Source organism: Pelmatolapia mariae, linkage group LG16_19 (assembly GCF_036321145.2).
Source record: "Pelmatolapia mariae isolate MD_Pm_ZW linkage group LG16_19, Pm_UMD_F_2, whole genome shotgun sequence".
NCBI classification, from domain to species: Eukaryota; Metazoa; Chordata; class Actinopteri; order Cichliformes; family Cichlidae; genus Pelmatolapia; species Pelmatolapia mariae.
In genome coordinates, this window is record NC_086241.1 from 12,326,386 (window position 1) to 12,336,945 (window position 10,560).

A 10,560-nucleotide genomic window follows, 5' to 3' on the forward strand; every position below is an offset into this window, starting at 1 on the left:
CTGTGGGCGCTGGTATAGGCTTCTTTAGAAGGTCGGAGTTCATTGCGTGCGGAAGTAGCATGTAGTTGGATTTTCTGTATGCCTCTCAAGTGTATGGCTCACCTTAAATTACAACAGTGTGTTTGTTGTGTTTTGCATTTTCGGTTTTTACAGGGGGGCTAAGTGATTTTGGTAGGTTGTGGCTAGTCTGTTATCTTCTGTGCTAGTTGACGTTAGCATGTTGTTGTCTAAAGCGGTGACGTTTTAGGACCCTTATAGCTAAGTCGCCTGGACCCAACTCGTAAAAACCGTAATGTTAACAAATAATAATCAGTAAACAAATAATAATGCGCAGTTTGCACGTAATAGCGTTAAATTAATCACGTTAACCAGATCGCTGTTTAGTTAATTTCATAGCTTTCTAGCCTGCCGTCCTTCGGGATGAAGCGAAGACTTTAGCGTTAGCTTTCAGCTAATGTTACATTGAGTTTGCTAACGTTTGTGTAACCAGTAAACACCGTTCCCCAGAAATATGTAGCGTAGTCCTCCTGATACTGTTATATTAATTATTATTCCTACAAACTGTTGTCGTTGTGTCACCCTATATGCTCTCTGTTAACTTAACGTTAATGCACAAGAGCTGGTTAGCCGGTTAGCAGTATGAAGTTGTGCTGGCGCAAGGGGCTTTATGCTTTAACGTGACATTTGTTGTGTAATTTTCGAAGACTTTTCACACTGCTGTATAACAAACCAAATGCGAAAGCTAACTATAACGGGTTTTATAATGTTGAGAATGGTTTTTAATCGTTTGGCACGAGGCCTGTGTTTGAGCCGATGTTTACCGCAGTTTGATTTTTGGTTTTGGAGGACTACTCATAGCACATGCGCAGTTTAGTTTATTACTTTGAGTTTGCTCCTTATTTATGTTTTATTTGTGTTTTAAGAGAGTTTAATAACTACTAAATCTTTATTTTCTCCCCCCTGCTGCAGCTTTTGTGTCTCTCTGCAGCAATGACCACCATTGTACATGATACCACAGAGGCAGTGTGCCTCTCTGCTGAGTACAACCTGTACCTCAAGCCTATTGCCAAAATGACCATCAGCGTGGCTTTGCCCCAGCTCAAGCTGCCAGGCAAAAGCATCTCCAACTGGGAGGTAATGGAGCGGGTGAAGGCCATGGTGGCTCCGGAGCAGTTTTCAGTCTTGCGAATCTCCAAGAGCACAATGGACTTCATCCGCTTTGAAGGTGAAGTGGAAAACAAAACTGTAGTCAAGAGCCTGCTAAGTCGTTTGGATGGGAAGAGCATCAAACTCAGTGGCTTTACTGATGTACTGAAGGTAAGGGTGAACAAATGTAGAGCATTGCAGTACTTATAATTAGTAACTGCATGGTTATTGGAGTCACTGGAGTTTGTTGTTGCTACTTAAATGTTCTGAATGTTTGTAACTCTTTGTCAATACATTGTAATTTGGCAGCTCAAAGAAATTACCTTGAAAATAAACAACTATCCAAAGGCAAGGCAGCTAGTTCTAAGTATTATAACATTATCTACCATAGATTGATTACAGGTTGAATTTAATTGCACTAATAAACCGACAGCAGAGTATATTTATGTCACCCTCTCATCATTTAGGTTCGTGCAGTAGAAAATAAAGTGGACTTCCCGACACGTCACGATTGGGATTCTTTTTTCCGTGATGCCAAGGACATGAATGAGACGCTACCAGGTGAGAGGCCTGACACCATCCACCTAGAAGGGCTTCCTTGCCGCTGGTTCAGTCAGAAGGACAGCCAGTACCCAGATCGGCCCTCAGAAGAAGCCCTCGTTGCAGTTTTCCAGACATTCGGCAAGGTGATTCACATTCATGTTTCTGTGTAGCTAAAAGGAAATAAGATTCACATTTTTAGTTCACAATTAAAAAAAAAAAGAAAGAAGATATAAGCAGTGCCTAACTAAACAACAAGAAACTAATAAATGTCGATATAAAAAGTTAAGACATTAGTATTTTTTATTTATTTATTTTTTTTTTTTTAAGGTACGAAATGTTGACATTCCCATGCTGGACCCATATAGAGAGGAAATGATGGGCAAGAACTTCAGCACATTCAGCTTTGGGGGCCATCTGAACTTTGAAGCGTATGTCCAGTATCAGGAATACTGTGGCTTCACGAAAGCCATGGACACTATGCGCAGCATGAAGCTGATGCTGAAAGGAGATGATGGAAAAGCCGTGGCTTGCAACATCAAGGTACTGCAGACTACAGTAGTGTCAAGCCTCTGCCTACACATATTAAAGCTGATTTTATTTTCTACCTCTTAATTGATTAACCAATCATTCCAGGACTTTTTTTTTTTAATCCATCTCCTAAAATGTTGTTTTCTTAATTATGTTCAGTCACTGCTGGGAGAGAAATTTCTTCGTACAAACTTTAAATGCCAGGGTTTTGAGAGAACTGGAGTTTAACTCATTATTAAGGTGTTCTAATGCAGTGCCCTTTCAAATATGGTTGTATTAAGCAGGACAAGTATAGAGAACCATGCAACCTTGGGAGGTTTGTTTGATAAACATGCTGATAAATGAATGATTCTATGTAATATAAAGAACCTCCTTTTCCCATCAGGCTACCAGTGAGTGTAGCTTTTTTTTCTTCTTATGTGAAAATGTCAAATGCACTGTGACAATAGCTTAAAACTTGTAGAGCAGAAAAGATGTTGTATTTGTAGCTGTGTCACTGGAATATTTGTCCATTATTCATTTATTTAAAATCTGTGTTGACACAGTAATCTGCCATGGATGTAATATTTTTAGCTTTCAAATGAAGAGCTGGAATGACTGTTCCTGACTAAGCATGGTTATAAAATGTTGTAATCATAGTAAACCACTCTGAAATGTGTGAAGCACTTGAATAAGCCCTTAAACTCACCAATGGGTTTATCAATCTGGTATTCTTGGATGATATTTTGTTTTGCTTTAGCCACTATCCCCTCCAAAGTTGGTTAAATTACTGAATTAATAAAAATTTACATACTTTTGTTTTGGTTTTTTTTTTATGTGTATAATTTTACCAAAACAAAGCACCTTTAAGACCATTTAGTTTAATAGCTACATTCAGTCAAACCAATGACGTCAACTGAAGTGCTCAGCTGTTTCGATATGAAAAGCTGTTGTGACAATTAACCTTCATATGATGTGCGTTTCTTATCCTCAGGTGACCTTTGACACAAGCAAGCACCTTAGTGATGCTTCTGTGAAGAAGAGAAACCTAGAGAGGATGAAGTTGCAGGAGCTGGAGAGGCAGAGAGAGGAGCAGAAACAACGAGAGAAGGAAGAAGAGGAGCGGCGTAAGGAGGAAGAGAGGTATGATGGAAGCCTACATAGGAACATGGACTAAAATTGGACTATATTGAAAAGTTCAACAGAAAAATGTTAGAGGGGAAAAAATAGAAATTCTGTTTAAAACAACTTAATATGAGGAATAAAAAATAAATAAATTGGGGAATTAATTTTCAGTATTTGATGGAGTTGGTGGCGTTTAAATTAACTTCATCACCTGGTTTGATAAGAGTTGACAAAAAGTTAACAATAAATATTCACAGAGCATATTGAACCACTTTTTCAGGAAACAGAAGGAATTGGAAGAGGAGGAGAGGGAAAGGAAGAAGGAGGAAAGATTACGGAAGCGAGAGCAGAAGTTGCGAGAGAGGGAGGAGCGCAGGAATCTGAAGAAAGTGAGGCGTCAGCAAGAGGAGGAGCAGAAGAAGCTGCAGATGAAGATTGCCTTGGAAGAGAGGAGACTGCTGTTGGCTCAGCGCAACTTGGAATCGATACGGCTCATCGCTGAGCTGCTGGCCAGGGCTAAGGTATCAATTTACACAATGCAACACTATACGCATCTGAATAAGTACTCTGCAGTCCCTGACAATGGTCCAGCAGAATGTTGCGTTTTATTGTTGAACCCCTGTAGCTTAATCAATATTTAACACTTCTGCAGTGTGTACAGCTCAACTTTAAATGTCTGTCCCCATATGAGTATTCATGTTGGATCTTTAAAATGTAACTATCTTGCTTTTCCATTTTTGTTTCTGAGTGATTATAATAATGGAAGCTTATATTATTAATTGCAGAAGTTTCAAATGGTGAGATTGGCATATTTACAAGTAATCCACATGTGACAGAGCCAGCCAGGCTGCTCTCAATGCTCTCTTTCAGACATTTTTTGCTATTCTTGGCTGTTTGGTAGTAGTGACAGGGATTTTCCTTAATATTATCATTTTAGCCAGTGGTCCCCAAACCCCGGGCCACGGACCTGTTGTTTGGTCCCGGGCCGTGAGAGTTGAGGCTCGGGTGTGAAATTTATGGGTTTCTGGGTTTTTATCGTTATGTTTTTAACCGTTTTTATCGTTAACTCAGTTTCCCTGGGTCTTTTCCCCTGTGTTATGGATAAATCTTCTTTCCTTTTTTTTCTTTTTTTTTTTAGTACCGATACTGGTTTTCTTTTATTGTATTTATCCACGACACCTTAAAGGCCGGTCTGTGAAAATATTGTCAGACATAAACTGGTCCGTTGCGCAAAAAAGGTTGGGGACCTCTGATCTTAGGCACACAGCTCTGGCTGTGAGCAGCACACCTATCTAATGCTTGTGAGGGGCAGCCAAACGGAAAAAAGTTGTGGTATCCTGAAAATACACCGGGTATGCGTGTTTGATGTCATGTCCCCGACCCAGTTTTGTTCTGTCTGTTCTTTGCACAGCTTCGGATCACACCAAGAGTTTTTTTTTAGTATACTAGGGTATTATATTTTGAAAATTTCATTGGATTACCTCTGTTTTTCTTGTGACCTAGTACCATTCTTTTCTTGCTTTTTTTTTTTTTTTTTTTTAAAGTACTATTACAAGGAACATGGAGTGATGCGTTTGTGTGCTGTGTTTTCAATTGGAGTTGCAAACAAAGTCTCAACATTAAAGAGTGGGTAATATTAAAGCAAGAGGTGCTAAAGCATCTTGTTTCAGACAGAGGATGAAATGGGAGATTGCACAGAGCACTGGTATAGAATCAGTTAGGGTTGTTTTGAACTGCGAATCACGCAAAGTTTCTCTTGCCTGATAAAAGTTGACCCGACCATGTCAGCATAAAGGAATAATTTTATTTTTTAGGAACGGTGCTGTTTTTCTTCTTGCATAGATGTGAAATTTATTACTAAGCCCACTACAAGTTCACAGCCATAAATATACATGGCATATAACCCTTCAAAAAAGGGTTTGTTGTTGAGTTTAGGATTTTCACACTTATTAAAGGTACAAGACATCAGAAAAGCATTTGAGGACCTCATATAGGACTGAAAAGACAGAAAAATACTGATGACTAATGTTTCTAATTTGGATTTCATTTTGACAACCAGAGTACTGCATGTGTTGGGACTTGCACAATACAACTCCTGGGAAAGTGTTACTCCTGTGATACTTCCCCCCCCAACCGACTCCTAAATCATATGCTTTCGTTTATCTTTGTCTTTTGTGTTCTCCTCATCAGGCTTTGAAACAGGAGCAGCAGAAGAAAGAAAGGGCTGAGCGTGAAGAGCAGGAGAGGAAGGAGAAAGCTCGACAGGAGGAGGAATTGGCCCGTCTTCAGCAGTTGGAGGCCTGTCGCCGCAAGCAAGAGGAGGAGCTGCGGAGGGTGGAGGTGGAGAAAGAGCGAGCACTGGAGCTACAGCGGAGGGAGAAGGAGCTCAGGGAGCGACTGCTTTCCAACTTGCTGAAGAAGAACAGCAGCAAAGCTGCAGGCATCCAGGATCAGAGTGGCCCTGAAGTGACTGAGGATATCTGTAATCCAGATGATGTGATACTTGGGGTCCTGAGTGGGGTGAATGGATTAAAGGCAGCTGAAAGCAAAGAAAAGCAGATGTCCAAATCTGGTGCTCACTCCCAAGTTTCAGGGAAGAATAAATTAATGGAAGAAAGGAGAGAAGGGGAGGACAGAAAAAAGGACCGGGAGGGAAGAAGGGAAGAAGTGTTTAGCAGCAAGCACAGCAGGGAACGAGCACGAGACCATTCCCACAGGGAAAGGAGCTCTCACAGCCGAGGAAGGAGGCGACGGTCGCACAGCAGGAGGAGAAGGAGCTGCAGCCACCGAAGGAGGAGCTACAGTCATCATAGGAGCAGGAGGAGATGTAGCCACAGCCACTGCAGCAGGAGCATAAGCTCCAGCAGAGAGAGGAGCTGGAGCAGCACTGAGAGGAGTTCCAGCAGAGGGAGGAGTCACAGGCATAGTCATCGCAGAGTCAGTGGCAGGAGCAGCGATAGAGGCAGGGACCGGAGGAGTCACAGTCATTACAGTCGACGATACAGGAGACACAGCAGGGATAGGAGCCACTCCAGACGGCGCTAAACTCATGGATGACAGTTATCATTTTATTCATTTGTACTCACCATTTCTGGACTGGCAAGTTCAGCAAGTTTCAGAGAAGATTAGATACTTTTGGTTCCTCAGTTAGGTGAAGAACTTCCAACTTCACAGACTGCATATGCAGGTGAACCTTAGTTGTTGCCGTGGAATTTTACCCAAGTTGTTCTCAGATGATGATGTTGTTGACAACCTAAATTTTCACTATAATCAGTGTAGCATGTTCACAAAAGTTAGTGATGCAAAATATAAACTTGACCTTTTTTCCCTTTCCCGGAAAATTATTTCTGTGTGAAGTAAAATGTATAAACTGGATTGAAGTACACTAAAACATAAATCTAAAAATTTATTCTAAAAAAGTGAGTTTTAAAGGGGTGATTGGACAAATTTAAGTTAAAGGCTATATCCTGGTCCACAGGTTATTACATCGACAGTCTGTTCTCTCATTAAAACATAAAACAAATTTTTCCATGACTGTGACGCATCAGTGAGTTACAGAGAGTTCAGACATGTTTATTATTATTTTTGTCCAGATTTGTAGTGAGATTTTTAGAAAATAAGACACAGGATCTGATATTAATATACATAAGGTTTGTTCTAACAAGCACTTGCATGTTACAATAGCTGCCGAACACTGTAAAGGTGACTACTGGGCCATAACAAATGGCTGCTGCTCAATTACAGTGGGGGGAAAAAAAAAATCCTCAAATGATGAAACACATACCTGCTTTAAGACTATAAGGTACAATGACTGGTTTTTGTTATCATTTTTTTGTTAAGTATTGGCTTTGTTGCTGATAATAGTTCAGAGAAAAACACAAACAGCTCTCTGTTACTGTGTCAACTTTGAATAACAGCACATAGTTTTTAGTTAAAGAATTACTTTTGTGTACAATTCAAAGAACATTTTTGTTTTTGAAGTTGAATGACGTGATTTGATTTGTTTGAAGGCTTGTTAATGTATTAAACCCAACTCTGCAATTAGTGTACTTGCTCTTTGCGCAGTCAGATGTGGATCTAGAGTGCAAGTGATGGATTTGAGGCCTGTCTAGTTTCTTCAACACTTCACAGATCTTTGATAAAGCAGTTTCTTGGATGCATTTGTAAAAGTGTACTATGAGGATGTTTCTCTTGCTTTTACAGACAAATTGTAGTGACAGGTAAATTTCTTCAATCTTACTAATTACTGTACAGACTGTTGTTGACTTTTACTTGCTCAGAGGATGTCCAAGTTTTGCTGACACTTTGTCATTTGTACTTGTGTCAAAGCCTGTTTGTTCTCCATGTGCTCATGATCCACTAGAGCATGTCTTGCGCACATTGCAAGTTGTTTAAAATAAAAAATTCAAGCTGAGACCTTTTTGTTTATGTTTTTTTTTTTCTTTCCCCAGATAAACCTGCAATTTCCTTACTATAATGAACCTTAAATGGAAGGTTTAAAATCAAGTTTCTGATCTTCTGCTACCTTTTTCCTACTCTTCAACAATATGTCATATTTTCATTTAAAGGGATTTTTTTTTCAGTCAACTTGAGGCCTACAAAACATGCAATGCTGGTATTATGACATTTGTGGCTGTTTGAGGAAGCAGTCTGATTAAGCATGAGGCCATGGTTTTAAACACACAAACTCAGCTAGGATGGCTCACAGTCTCTGCTCTAATTCATCCCAAAGGTGTTCTTTTGGGTTGAGGTCAGGACTCTGTGCAGGCCAGTCATGTTCTTCACTCCAAACTCACACATCCATGTCATTATGGACCTTGCTTTGTGCAGTGGTGCAAAGTCATGTTGAAACAAAATTTGATCTAAGACAAAGTCCATAGCTTTGTCTAAAAACTGGCTGATTAGAGCACACTTTTTAATATACAAACGTTAGCTAAACGTGTGCTAAAAATACATCTAGTGTTTTACAAAGCTAAATAACTAAGAGTGTGATACATGAAATCAGACACCGTGTCAGATGTTGGGATAAGGTTGCTGATTATGGCTCTGACTGCAAATGTGGCCATCGCACCCAGATTCAGGAGCAGAGTTGTCATTTCTAAGGATCTGTTAGGTGGGTGGGGGCATTTGGCATCTGACAATGAAGACCAGTCATACAAAACAGCAACATCTGAGCACAATCCCGGGTGACTGAAATAATGTTTAGTGGTCGCAGTGGTCATGTGCTTGGCCAGTCACTTCCTATGGCTGTGGCTACAAGCCAGGTGTAGTGGGTGTGATATTCCCTGCTTGTATAACTATCATTTCTTGTGCCGCTGCAGTGGTAATGGTTAATGATGTCTCTGTTGGGAAAAACTCCTCCCTGCAGTCAGCATCAACAATAGACTGTCTCTCTTTAGTTCTTAACAAGATGGCTGACAAGGTTGGTTCATTTTGCTGCATCTGAAGTCTCGAGGGAACATCTGGAGCAACCTCAGCTGAGACTTTCCAGGTTGATTCCTTAGCAACAAAAAGATGTGATAAGTTGGGAAGTGATCACGTTGACATTTAACTTTGGTCTCAGTAACAGCCAGCAGGATTAAAGCTTTGTATTGATTTTTAACAAGTTCTAAAGAACAGGCAGATCTCCCAACACCACAGGAAAAGGTCACACGTCTGCAGCCTCAACATTCAGCAACTGACTCCTCAGCATCCCTGTATAGTCCAGCACCTCCAGCCTCAACAGAAGAATGAGGCAGAAAACCCAGTCGTATTTCTATAGGCAGCTCTAATTCTCTCAAAGGTATAAGGAGGACAGAAGGCTCAATATTTTCTGCAAATTTTTGTAACCTTGGCTCATGAGGTTTTTGACTGACCTGTGGGAATACTGGCTCTCTTATTTTGTGGTGGGTGTCTTATCTTGGACCTGGTGGTGGTTTACCACCAGATCACAGCTTCCTGTGGTTCTGGATCAGCTGAAGTGGGCTCTGGGAAGAGCAAGCCTGTGCTTTCTTCTGTAAGAGCTAAAACTGTTGAATTGCCTTAAAAACACAGTTTTTGTCCTAAACTCTTGTTTCAATTTTACCTCCTGCTGTGGCATCAAGGCCCGGATGATCATGGCTAGTTCCTTTAATGTTGGCTAGTTGATATCTTCATCCACAGCGTCTGGTGCCATATTAGAAACAACATAAAAGCAGAAAAATTATAGTTATAAAAAGAGAAAGGTGGCTGATCACTGCACTGCCACCATGTGTGGGTCGTGTAGTAGGTTTTGGAACATTGGGCTTTATTTCCACCCCCAAAATAAAATACTTTTTTCAAAGTCAAGTATAGTCTAGACCCTTAAAAGCGGTCAACTAAACTCAAGCTCCAATGAAGCACCAGGATACAAAATAACAAACAAACCAAGTATTGATCATTTTGGTACTGGCCAATTTAAGCAATCAAGTGGAACAAACACTGAAAACCTATCCAATAACAAAGAAACAAAAACAAAAACTTTTTTAATAGTTATTTATGTAAAAATCGCCATATTCAAAATAACTAACTAACTCAGTAAGCAAAGAAAATCAACAACGTATTTAAGTTAAATACCCCCCTCCCCTCCCCATGATGTAACAACACTTGGTATGTCCCAATTAGCACTTCTTGTATGTAATAGTGCTCCAGTGGCGGGTAGAAGATTATTTGGTACCAGCGGACCTCAGAACCCAAGCAGACCCTGGCACAGCTCTGGTAAAACAAGAAAAAAATCCGCTGTCTGACGTATTTTAACGTTGTTGAGCATAAAGTTAACCAAATGTGTGCACAACAGATAGAAAGTGCATTACATTAAATACAAATGGAAAAAAAAATCTGGTACAAAACGTTACGTGTGCTGAATATGTTTGTAAGTGTAGTTTGTATCAGAAACTAAGGAGGCTCAGTTATGTTGTATTAAGTCTTGGTTGCTGGCTTTATATTTGTGTGACTGTGAGTATGACCATCACAGATTGAATGATTAATGAAATTAAAATGAATGTGTGCTTCTAAGAAATATGGGGTGACATAGTATCACTTTAGTGCTAATGTATGAAATGTAACCAGAACACTTTGCTCTTTTATGTTCTGTCAAAGAGCTGGCTATCCCACACTGTTGGATTTGGGGTGATGAAATCTTTGTAGAAACTGGGTCTGGTATGAGAATGCCGTGGCTGATTGAGAATGAACAAGGCAGCAGTATTTTCAGAGTTGTTTCTTTGTCTGACACACTGAGCCCAT

At 40.1% G+C, this 10,560-nt stretch overlaps 1 protein-coding gene across 2 annotated transcripts; it reads left to right on the forward strand.

Annotated features, from left to right (window-relative positions):
* Positions 1 to 47: 47 nt before the first annotated feature.
* Positions 48 to 7,735, forward strand: akap17a (A kinase (PRKA) anchor protein 17A). 2 transcript variants are annotated; one of them, XM_063499721.1, is made up of 8 exons: positions 48 to 171; positions 970 to 1,317; positions 1,456 to 1,494; positions 1,614 to 1,832; positions 2,017 to 2,229; positions 3,191 to 3,339; positions 3,602 to 3,842; positions 5,512 to 7,735. In XM_063499721.1, the coding sequence occupies exons 2-8, from the start codon at positions 991 to 993 to the stop codon at positions 6,364 to 6,366; spliced, it is 2,043 nt and encodes a 680-aa protein (XP_063355791.1). In that variant the 5' UTR covers positions 48 to 171; positions 970 to 990; the 3' UTR covers positions 6,367 to 7,735. The 2 variants fall into 2 exon arrangements, with proteins under 2 accessions (XP_063355791.1, XP_063355792.1); XM_063499722.1 differs by lacking the exon at positions 1,456 to 1,494.
* The last annotated feature ends 2,825 nt before the right edge of the window (positions 7,736 to 10,560 follow it).

Bases quoted from the DNA above. Each gene is read 5' to 3' on its own strand.
- akap17a (XM_063499721.1), top strand. From the start codon at position 991: ATGACCACCATTGTACATGATACCACAGAGGCAGTGTGCCTCTCTGCT. The intron at 1,318-1,455 runs GTAAGGGTGAAC...GTAATTTGGCAG, and splicing joins GCTTTACTGATGTACTGAAG to CTCAAAGAAATTACCTTGAA. The intron at 2,230-3,190 runs GTACTGCAGACT...TCTTATCCTCAG, and splicing joins CCGTGGCTTGCAACATCAAG to GTGACCTTTGACACAAGCAA.